General features: G+C 49.9%; 1 protein-coding gene across 2 annotated transcripts in view; it reads left to right on the plus strand.

The window, feature by feature from the left end:
* Positions 1-454: 454 nt before the first annotated feature.
* LOC100616929 (zinc finger protein 420-like) overlaps positions 455-11,744 on the plus strand; it is a 35,101-nt gene continuing 23,811 nt past the window's right edge. Inside the window, exons 1-3 of one of the 2 annotated variants that reach the window (XM_007490133.3) lie at positions 455-1,287; positions 4,459-4,585; positions 5,783-5,875. In XM_007490133.3, coding sequence (XP_007490195.1) covers positions 1,252-1,287; positions 4,459-4,585; positions 5,783-5,875 — 256 coding nt within the window. In that variant the 5' untranslated portion in view covers positions 455-1,251. The remainder of the gene's footprint in view (positions 1,288-4,458; positions 4,586-5,782; positions 5,876-11,744) is intronic. The other variant, XM_056821238.1, reaches the window with a different exon arrangement.

Below are 11,744 nucleotides of genomic sequence, written 5' to 3' on the forward strand. Positions count from 1 at the left end.
CGTCCAAACTTCTTCCCCGAAGGGCTGGCCAGGTCAGAGCCCCGCCCGCTGCAGCCCCTCCAGCTTGGGGAATTGAGGAATCGCCAGCCTGGCGGAGCGGGGCGAAGGAGAACTTCGGAGTTGCCTTTATTTGCTTTTCTCTAACGAGCCATGGCATGGTTGGGGGTTCTTCCTCTGAACTCCACCCTTTAGGATCCCTCGTTAACTCTCTCCCCTGAGGAGCTGCTGCTCTCGGGCTTAAACTTCCCATCTCCGTCCCTTGGCAGCTCTGAGGCATCTCCAGACCTCTCCCAAGCAGAAAAACTCCATTTCCCAGAAGTCTCTGCAGCCTCCAGGGTCGGCCCACAAGCAAGGCTCCGCCGCAGTGGCCATAGAAACGGAGACGGGCGGGGGCCGGAGAAAGGAGTCTTCAGGGGATTGGTGGAGAGAAAGGGGCGCGGCCGGAAAGGGGCAGGACTAAGTCAGGAGGGTAGTTCCTCACTTCTGCATCTTCCGGGCTCTCCCGGTGCTCCGGAGTGGGCGTTCGGAACGGCCTGGAGCAGCCGTTGCCCAGAGTTCCGCCCTCCCAGGCAGGGTGAGGGAAGCCAGGAGCCAAGGCAGGGCAGCTGGACGGGACCAGGGAGGAGGAGAGAGCCTGACCCGCTTTGACAGCCGCGCGTGCGCAGTGCGGGCTCCAGGGCTCTTCCGTCCCCCCAAGCCCCGGGGCCCGCCCCCAGGACCCCCAGCCGGGACCGGGTCCTGCTCGGGGGCTGTGCCCCGCCCCCGCTGTGAGCCCCGGGCACCCGGCAGGTCAGGCGTCTGCTGTGCCTCTGCAGTCAGGTGGGGGGGGGGGGGCAAAGGTGACAGGGCCACGGCCTAGGAGGTGCGCGCCGCTGCGGGTGCAGCCGGAGTGCCGAAGCCCCTAAAGGCTAGGAGGGGCCTCGAAGGAAGCCGGGAGGCACGAGGAGACCTCCGTTTCCCGTCCACGTCGCTCCTCTCGGGACACTCCACAGAAAGGCTGCCCCAGCTGCGTGCCACGCTGTCAGGCGTTTGCCCTGGGACCCTTTTGTGCCTGTCTCCCAGCCCTCCCCTCCGGCCCCGGCGTAGGTCTCGGCCCATTTCTGCTTCGGAGAGAGGCATTGTGGGAAGAGCCCTGCAGAGGGGCCTTCTAGCCCTCGGGGCAGGGATCTGCAGCGCCGCGCCGGGCCGGGCCGGCACCGTTTCTTGGGCAGCTCTGCCTTCGGACCATTTGCTCCTCGTCCAAAGGAAAGCATGATCCCTGTGCCGCCGGCTGCCACGACGCCGCAGGTGAGTGACGGTTTGCCCTTGCTAAGAATGCTGTCCGGGCAGCCAGGTGGCCGGGTGGATAGAGAGCCATTCCTGGAGGCGAGAGGTCCTGGGTTCAAAAGAGGCCTCAGGCACGGAGTGACCCCGGGCACGTGATTTGCCCTCACTGTTCTGCCTGGGAGCCGGTACCTTAAGTTGGGGGCGGAGACCGACGGTAAATAGAGACCCGAGGAGCGCTCTCAGTCCTGGCAGACTCTTATGTTTCTCGGGGTTTGCCTTTGGCCTCCTCTCTCCCCGGTATCTCGTGTTCCCTCGGGTTTGTGGCTCGGGGTGTCCTACAGGGCGGGTTCCGCCTTGTTCCAGCCGCCTGATGGCCGGGACCAGCTGGGGAGCCTCCAGTTGCTTCTTTGGCTCTCGTTTCTTTTCCAGGTTTTCCTCTTTTGCTCTCCTTTCACTGTCGGTTCAACTCTTCCGGGAATAAGCTTGTTCCAGGGTCGGGTTTTCCTTTGAGCCTTCCGCTAAATTGTGAGCATGTTTGAGCTCTGACGCTTTCCTAATAGAGCGGTCGGGGCCGAGTGGTTCTCTTGCCCGGCTTGTTTCTTGGGTGTCCGCCTCCAGAAGGGCTGTCTGGGGGGTTCCTTTTGGCTTGCCCGTTCTTCCCGCCTCCTTGACTGACACTGCTGTTACCGCTGGGTTCTGCCCAGCTCTGGAAAGAGGCTCTGGGCCGCTCGCGCTTTCGAGGGGTTCTGTTAGTCCAGGGCTTCAGAGACGGCTGAGGCCGGGGCCTGGAAGTCTTTCAGGGCTCCCCAACTCGTCCACTCCGGGGCTGAGCCACACCCCTGGGGCCGCCCGTTGGAGGTTCAGGAGATGCTGCAGTGGGCCAAGAGAGGGGCAGAACTAGTGTCCCCGCCTTGTTCTGGGATCCCTGCCCTGGCACCAGGGTTCAGTCACCCTATCTTCCACCCGCACGTGCCACCAAGGGCAGGGCCTGGACGGCAGAGGGCAGCCACAGAAACTCGGGGGGCCAAGAAGATCCGCCTCAGCTCGCCCATCCAGCAGGCAGAAATGTGTGCCGGCCCTCTGGTCACATGGGGCACCCCTGCCCACTCCCGGCATAAGCCCCTGCAGCCAGACCCTCTTCTCCTCCTTTGTAGAAGGGGAGGGGCAGGCTTATGTTGGGGGCTGTAGACGGTCTTAAGAGCAAAACTGGGGTCCATTTTTCTAGCCTCCAGAGCTTTGCTCCTGCTTCTGTGTTAGAGGATATTCTTTGAGTCCCAGGCCTGGCTTACCTCCCCACCCCAGAAATGCTGCACTGTTCAGAAACAGCATTCGGGGGCAGCTGGGTGGCTGAGGGGATGGAGAGCCGGGCCTAGAGACGGGAGGTCCTGGGTTCCAATGTGGCCTCCGACCCTTCCCAGCTGGGTGACCCTGGGCGAGTCACTTGGCCCCCATGGCCCAGCCCTGACCACTCTTCTGCCCTGGAGCCAGTACACGGTATTGACTCCAAGATGGAAGGGGAGGGCTTAAAAGAAATGAACGAAAAGAGAAGAAACGGCACTGGGCAGCACCTGGCACAGAGCAAGCCCCGAATCGTGTTCTCTCCAGCATTTCGGCCCCACGCCATGCGGCCCTCCCTTCCTTCCCTACCATTGGTGCCAGTCTCCTCCTACCACTTGGAGGGCTTCCATGACTGCCTGGGCTCTGCACCTCCCTGAGCTCCGCCCGTGTGCCAGGCGCTGCTGGCACTACAAGACAAGCCCCTGCCCCAAGGAAGGAGGACTCCGAAAGAGGGGGCCTGGGCCGAGCTGGGTCTGAAGTCCGCCTGGCTGGCGGGAGACACGTCTCCCCCTTGAGGTAACGGCGAGCCCTGGCGTCGATGGGGGAGAAGAATCTTGGGGAATCGCCTCAGCAGCGGCAGAGGACAGATCGGAGAGGAGAGGCCAGGCTCGCAGATGCTTAGAGTGGTGCCCTAAGCCATGGCCAGGGCCTGGCTAGGAGAGGGCCAGATGTGAGATGGAGGGGCTGGAAAAGCTGACATTTGGCGAGTGGTTAGAGAGGAGATAAGAGGGGGGGCGTCAGAATGGGGCGCCTTCCACAGAACTAAAGATGCTTGGAAGGAGGGGCAGAGTCAAAAGGCCTCCCCTGGACATGCCAAGTTTCGAGACCTCCAGATTGAAACGCTCCGTAGGGAGGTGTTGGCACAGGCCTGGGCTTTGGGAGAGACACATCTGGGATCCTCAGCCTAAAGATGAGAAAGTAACGGCCTGGACAAGGGCACAGAAAGAGGACCTGGCCTCCGACAGAGCTCCTGAGCGCACCCACACATTCGGGAGAGAAGGCTGCTTCTCCAGCCAGAGACGGAGAATGGGCGGCCAGGCAGAGTGGAATGTCTGATCCGCATGAGAAAGTGACTGTTGGGAGGTGGATGATGGACCACGGGAGCAGGAAGAGGAGATCGGTTTATTTTTTCTTCCCAAATTGTCTGATAGAATGGGAGCTGCTTGAGTGGGCACCGACTCCGAAGTGCGTTAGCTAGTATTGCTGGTTTCATCGTATTACTGGAGCAAAGGATCCTCTCCATTCTTTCTGTTTCTTTAGGGAGGGTTTCGCATTTGGGCAAGTCCTTGGTATGTGTAGGCTTGTTGCCTCCTCCCTCTTGGGTGCATTTTGTCATCATTTTGATTGAAACCTCTCATTTCCTCCTACAGAAATACTGATTTTTGTAGATTTATTTCATTCCCGCATCAATGACTTGATGCATCGGGTGACACAGGGAATAGAGCACCAGACCTAAGGTCAGAGAGACCCAAGTTTAAATCCGTATCAGATACTAGCTGTGTGACCCATAACCAAATGGTTCTGGGTGAAACCCTCTAGAACAAAATGGGCCCCTGTTGTTGGCTTGGCCATTTGAATATAAAATCCCGGAGGTAGGGATCGTTTTCTACCACTGAGCACTTAAGCCAACACTTGACATAGAGGAAACACTTCATACATGTTGGTTGTGTCCTTCAGGGTCTAGAACATTTCAGCCACCCAGTAGGTGCTCGTATAATTGACATCAAACGCCAGATTCTGAATGTCCCTCGGAAGCGCGCCCTCCAATTCCTGGGTACTAACTAAGCTGCGCCTTCGAGCCATTTCTGATTGGGGCTGGTCCATGATTGAGCACGAATATATTCTCTGTTTCAGGAATTGGTGACGTTCAAGGATGTTGCCGTGGAGTTCACCCGAACAGAATGGCGGTGCCTAACCCCTTCTCAGAAAGAGTTGTACAGAGATGTGATGCTAGAAAACTATGGGAATCTGGTCTGCCTGGGTAAGGGTACCAGCTCTACCTGTTGGGATGGTAGGGGTGAGGAGACTAGGCTCTTCCTTAGTAAATGCTCAGGGTTATCTTTAATGGTGGACAAGTTCTGCATGGAATGAAGAGACTAGAAATTATTCATCCTGTTCTGCTGTGAGACTAAAAATGAATGAATGAATGAATGAATACTCCAAGTATTTAAATGGATAGGATTTAATAACAACAAAGTGAGAGAGAAAAGAGGTTCCTGCAGCTGAGTGAGCAGAGCAGAGCCAGAGACCCAGCAACCTGCCTCGCTTGAACCAAAGCCCAAAAGCCCCACAGGGTGGGTTTCAGCAAATTTATAAACAAACCCAAGCCAAGACACAACACAAGGACACAAGACAAGGGAACCCCGGGAAGAGTAAAGAATGCTGGGAAATGGAGTCCCCCAGCCACAGTATTTTTTTTAAGCCCACACTGTGGAGGACCAAGTCTCTCTCCTCTCTTCCTGAAGAGGTCAGTTGGAGAGAACAGCATAACCTTGAGGATAATGATGTGAAGGCAGAGAGAAATCTCCTCCCTGGCTCCAGAAGGCCAGACTCTAGTCCAAATTTTATTTGTTGCCTGATATCTTTAATGAGCTACGCTCAGTTCCCACAGTAAAAAGAGATAAAATAGGGGCTGCTTCTGGCAGCAAAGCAAGCAAAAGCCCGAGAGAGGAACATGGTGGGATAAATCTAGATTGTTAAGAGCGTGCCGGAGACAAGTGTCTCCCTTTAAACTCTTCATTAACCCTCGCCCCCATCTTGGTCTGAGACTCCATGCGACGCTCTGGCCCAGGAGATATTGTAATAAATCCTGACCCTTTTCTTTCTTTCTACGAGACAAGATATCTTGAAATGTTTGAAATCTGGAATCTGAATTTATCGGTTCTGAGGTTGTCTCTCCATTCTCTGTCCTCTGTAATACAAGGGCAACTAGTCGAGAATGTGAAAAGTTCTCTCCTTAGCAGGTCCAAGGAAATAGGAAATGACTTTTTCTGACCCCAGTTCTACTATGTGACCTATTTTCCCACTCTCTTAGACACAATCCTCCGAGCCTGTTTCCAAGGTCAGTGGTAGTACTGTCTGGGCCTTAACTAACATGCCTTTTTTCCCCAAAAAGAGAAGAGTAGGGTTCCATTCTGAGGGCCTCCATCCCCAATGATTTCCCTTTTCCACTGAACAGGACTTGCAGTTTCCAAGCCAGATGTCATCTCCCAGTTGGAGCGAAGGGAAGCCCCCTGGATGCCTGGAGGAATCCAGAGAAGTTGCTGTCCAGGTGAGTGGGTCCTTGTAAAAGACAGTTCACTTGGATAGTCTAGGCAAGCACTGGTCAAACTCTGAACAGACATGTCATGTGTTGGTTGCCGGGCGTTGGGAGAAGAGCTGAGACTGTGGCATTAGCTCCTCCTGGAGACTCCTCTTGACATCGACAACCCAGTGGCCCAACACCTTTCCCCTCTCCTGCTCCTCCAGGGTCAGAGGAGATGCCTCAGCAGGGCACAGGACTTGCTCTTCCTCCTCCTGTCCCTCTTCCTGCTGCTCTGCTGGTTTCACCAGCCAAGTGGAGGAGGCCATGCAGGCCTGAGAGCCACCATGGCCAAGTGGTCAGCCTGGTGGTGAGCAGCCTCACCTGGCTTCTCCCAGGACTTCTCAGCATCCCCAATCCTATTAGAGGATGACTGGAATTGTGTGGGAGGTTTTTGTCATGACGAGCCTTCATATTCCTCCTTCCAACATGTACCCATTGTTCCTAGGTCTGCCTCCAGGGACTGAACAGAACACGTTTAATTCATCTCTCTTTAGTGTATGTGTGTCTTTCAGTCTGGCAACGACTGTGGCATCATCTCTTGTCCCAGATCTTCTCTTCCCACTAAATATCCCCAGTAATTTTGTTCAATTGTTTGATGGCAGGACCTTCAGGCTCTCGGCCATTGTGGTTTCCCCCCTCCGGACACTCCTTCCAAGGTACCCAGAAATGAGCACCCACACAAGCAGCTGCTTCCCTGATATCAAAAGATCTTTGGGAATGATCTGGGGCTTTAAGTGGACCACAAGCTTAAAATGAGTTCGCAGTGGGAAGCTGAGAGTTGAGAAGGGGGAGATGAGGGTCTCCTTGTACCCAGCCTTCATCGGGCCACATCTGGGGTGTCAGGTTCTCTTTGCAGGTCAGAAGCAAGCTCACGGTCCCATAGTTTGCAGGCTCCGTTCACTTCTTTTAAAATTAGGACAGCATTTATCATTTTCCAACCCATATCTCAGTCAGAAAGCATTTATTAAGCTCCAACTATGTACCAAGCACTGTGATCAGTACTGGGGATATAAAAAGAGATAAGAACCAGTCCCTACTCCCAACTAGCTACAGTCCAATGACAGAAATGCTGCAGACAAATAAATACAAAGCCAGCTATATACAGGATAAATAAGAACTTGGGCAGTAGCATTAAGGGGGATGTAGAAAGACTTCTTTAGAAGGGGGGATTTTAGCTGAGATAGTGAAGTTAGGAGACAGAGATGAGAAGGGAGAGCATTTGAGGCCCCAGAGACAGCCACTGAGAATGCCTTGTTTTGGGAACAGCAAGAGGCCAGTGTCACTTGATCAGAGTATATAGGGAAGTGTAAACTGTCCGAGGATTTTAGATTGGATCCTAGAAGTGATAGGGAGCTGATGGAATACAAGAGTGACATGGTCAAACCTGTACTTTTTTTTAAGTCTTACCTTCCATCTCAGATTTTGATGCTAATTATCCATTCTAAGGCAGAAGAACAATTAAGGGCTAGGCACTTGGGGTTAAGTGACTTGCTCAAAGTCACACAGCTAGGAAATGTCTGAGGCCAGATTTGAACTCGGGAGCTCCTGTCTCTGGGCCTGACTATCCACTGAGCTAACTCTTAAACCTGCACTTTTAAGATCAATTTGGCAACTGAATGGAGGATGGGCCCTAGTAGGGAGAGACTTTTGGAAGTGGAACCAAAGAGTCCAGGTGTGAGGCTATGAGAGCCAGCACTTGCATGGGGGCAGCGTCAGAAGAGAGAAGGAGACCTATATGAGAGGTGATGTGAAGGCAGAATTGACAGGCCTTAGCAATAAATCAAATATGAGGAATGGCCCAGTGAAGAGGCAGAGATGACAGCTAGGTTATGAGCCAGCAAGAATGGAAATGCCCCTGTCAGTGACTTCGAAGGGAGGGAGAGGGGAAGCTCAGCTCTGGACAGGTTGAGATTGACTATAAGAAATCCGATTGGAGATGTCCCTCAGGCAGTTGGAGATGTCAATCTTTAGGCTGGAGAGAGATTAAGGCTGAATAAATGGATTGGAGAAGTTCTCAACAAAGAGTTAATGATGGACTCTGATGACTATGGAAGAATAAGAAAGGATGGGGAGGACAGAGCCCCCAGGGGCACCCTCATTTATTGGCAGTCACCTGGAAAGAGGATCAGTCTGCAGGAAGGAGGAAGATGTGAATCTTAAAATTTCTCAGACTATACCTTAGAAGATTTGGTTAAGCTATTCCCCTATTGTAACAAATGAAGGTACTTGATCAGGAATGTATTGGGAATTTTAAAATTACTCCACCCTACTCATGACAGTGCCTTAGGGGAAGATAAAATTGTAAACTCCTTACTGAACAATGAAAAGTCCCCAACTCATATTTATAGTAAAGCTAGAACCTTAAGCTAGGTCTATTTTTAGATCTAATATAAAAGGGTGCTAAGTACCTATAAAGGTTAATCACTAAAAGGTCAAGCAACTTACAAAGGTCAAGCTTAGCAAAGAGGTATGAAGTTTTAGTCTAATCAGAGAAGGTGATAACAAAAGATGTGAACTAAGAATGGTCAGTTCTGGGGAAAACGTCTACTGTGATTGGTAGATGTGAAAATTTAGGGGAGGTGACACAAGAGAAAAATTTCTTTAAAAGGAAGGAGAGTTTGAAATTGAGTTACTTGGAGTTCAGACTAGTTGGAGTTCGTAGTTCAGTTTGGGAGTTTGCTGTGGAGGTTGGAGTTAGTTAGAGGAGCTGGGTCTCTGAACTCAGTTCAGGAGTTGAGGATTTCGGTGAAGGACTGGAGTTTTGCTTGGGAAAAATCTTGTGGTGACTGGATAAAAGACTGACTAGTCTCTCTTAAGGCTCTAAGCCTTAAGGCCTAGGCCTTTCCTACTATTTCCTCTTACTCAGTCTCTCTCCCTTCCCTTAATTCCTTCATTTGTATTAATTAAAATCTCCATAAAAACCCAGCTGACTTAGGTATTTTCATATTTGGGAATTTTCCCATGGCGACCACTTATTTTTAATAAAAAATCAAGACACTAAAAATTATCTTTATAGTTTGGCCAAAACCTTCACAGTTTGGCAATTCACAGTCTTGAAAAACCATATTTTCGCAGTCACAAAGACCAGGAGAGGGCAATGTCTTAGGAACCTAGAGGGAAGAGAGTATCAAGAAGAAAGATATTGACAGTTTCAAAGGCTACCGAGAGGTCAAGAAGGATGAGGATTAAGAAGAGGCCTTAGATCTGGCCATTATAACAGTACCCATCCTTAGAGGAATGTTGAGGCCAGAAGCCAGACGCCAGACTACAGAGTTAAAATTAAGTTCATGAGAAGGAAGGAAGTAGAGCCACCTATGGTAGATGACATTCTCAAGTGTCACCAACCAAAATTGGAGGGATATGGGAGATAGCTGACAGGACAGATCAGATCAGAGATGTTCAAAGATGAAAGCTAAAAGGGCATGTTTACAGGCTCCAGGAAAGTCGTCCCTACACAGGCAGTGATTAAAAGTAAAAGAGAGTTAGGATAATAGTCTTCTAGAGAAGACAGGATGTAATGGGATTGCCTATCCTCTTAAAGGGCTTTACTTGGGCAAGCTGAAGGGCCACCTCTTCATGTGAAGATGGGAGAAACTTGGGTAATAGGAAAAGGGGAAGCTTTTAATCATCTCCATTTTTTTTTTCAGTGAAATATGAGGCAAGGTTCTTAGCTAAGAAGATAAAGGGAAGAGAAAGGGTTGAAGAGATCTGAAAATGGGAGTCAATTAAGGAGGGTTAAAAGCATTGCAGTACTGTACTGAGGGCTCTATTGAGATTATGTAATACAAATTTGTAGTCAATCCAGTAAGCATGATTTTGTATTTTTCCCAGGTTTGATTGGCAGGATGTGAGTAGGAAGGAAGATAGAAGATGATGGAAGTAATCCTGGGCTAAGGTTTGGTGGGGCAAGGGATTCAAGAGAAGAGGACTGTGTTGAGTTGAACTGTTAAACTCTTGGGTCAAGATGGAGAAGGGAGGAAACTACTGTCAGTGCAGAGTTCATAATCCAGGAAAAAACTAAGGAATCAAGGAACTGGGAGTCAGGGTGAGGATGAAGAGCCATGTTAGAGGTTACAAAGCAGAGGGAGAATGACAGCAGATTCTGATCAGATAAGGGAATTTCAGCACTTAGGAGTGGTGTGTTTGAGTGCCCAATGGTTATATAGCTGAGGTGGGGAGAGTATATCATGGGGAATATGTAAATTGAGGAACTAGGAGAAGAGGGAGTCTCATTTTGCGTGTTTGAAAGTCTCCTAGTATGATGTTGGGAGTGGGGGAGAAGCTAGAAAGACTGTTAACTAGGTACCATGCTCATTGAGGAAAGAGGGAGTGCATCCTAGAGGTTGGTTAATAGAAGCTACTAGAATTTGGATTGCACATTAGAGGTAGATTGAGTGAACCTCAAAGAAGAGCCATTACTGAGTTATGGTGGTAGAAGGAGCAAGAAATATTCCAAGTCCCCTATCGCAGTCAGTAAATGGGGATAAACGAGTGAAAATGCAGCCAGTACTAGAAAAGGCAGCAGCCAGAAGAGCCAAAAGATGGAAGATTTGGAAAGGAAAAAAATGCTAAATGAAAGTAAGTTTCTTTACCTATGGACCAGATATGTCACAGGGTAAAGGGAAAAGAGTGGGTAGCTTTAGAGTGGAACTTTGTGGGGCTTGGTTTCAGAGAGCTGGGAAATAAGGGCTTGGACATCAGGTAATGGAGAACAGCGTTGAGTAATGAGCACCGATTCAGTGGGATATTTCAGAAGTCCTTGCCTGGGCCCAGTAAGCACATCTGCCAATTGTTCAATATCTGAGAGCTGATTCATCTGGTCCAGGGGACTTGAACTCATTAGGGGCTGTCCTAGGCATTACTTCCCTTTTAATTACCCTCATCGTCCTCCTTTCTAGCCCAAGGTTCATTCACTTTGGCAGACAAAGCAGATGCAGAATAACAGTTGACCAGCTTTCCCTTCCTCCCATCCAACCTGAACAGCAGTCCTCTCTCTTCTCTGAGCTTTTTTTCCAATAGTTTTGAAGGAAGCAGACTTTTTGTTTCCGTAGCCTTCCTTAGCACCTTTGGCACATTCAGAGAATTAATCGTGTAGATGTAAAGTACCCATGAGATCCTGCTACATTTTTGTGTTTGGGGTTCTTCCTCTGTTAACTTGTTCTTGTTGCCTTTTTCAGCATTTGATTTAAAAACCAAGGTTGCTGGAGACAGGAAGTGCTAGGCTCAAATTTGGCCTCAGATACTGCCTAGCAATATGACCCTGGGCAAGTCACTTAACCCCAATTTCCTAGGCCTTACCATTCTTCTGCTTTGGAATCAATATTTAGTATCAGTCCTAAGACAGAAGGTCAGGGTTTGTTAAAAATAATATAATAAATTCAAGTTTCAAAGCTATCCCTGTCTGTGTTTCCCTCTCAGTCTGTCTCTTTATGATTCCTACTTCCCTTTCCTCCCAAATTCCCCTGTAATTGAGAAACAAGCTTTAGAGAAAGATAGCTGAGCAAAATGTTTCCAGGCTTCAGCCATGTCTCAAGACAAATGTCTCCCAATGCCTCTTGAGTCCTCAGCCCATCTGTCAGGCAGCAGCTAACTGCTCCATCTTTCATCACCAGTCCACTCATATACCATAATTTGTTCATCCATTCCTCAGTTGATTGATACTTGCCTTATTTACCACTCATGTAACGATGTTAAAAGAAAGGTGATTATATTGAATTTGTTTGTCCTTCTGCTTTTTCTTTGATCTCTTTGTGGTATGAGCCAAGTGGAAGAATCAATGAGGCAGAGGATTATACCCATTTCAATCACTTTCTGGCTGTAGTGCCAAATTGCCTTT

This window comes from Monodelphis domestica, chromosome 3, assembly GCF_027887165.1.
Source record: "Monodelphis domestica isolate mMonDom1 chromosome 3, mMonDom1.pri, whole genome shotgun sequence".
NCBI classification, from domain to species: Eukaryota; Metazoa; Chordata; class Mammalia; order Didelphimorphia; family Didelphidae; genus Monodelphis; species Monodelphis domestica.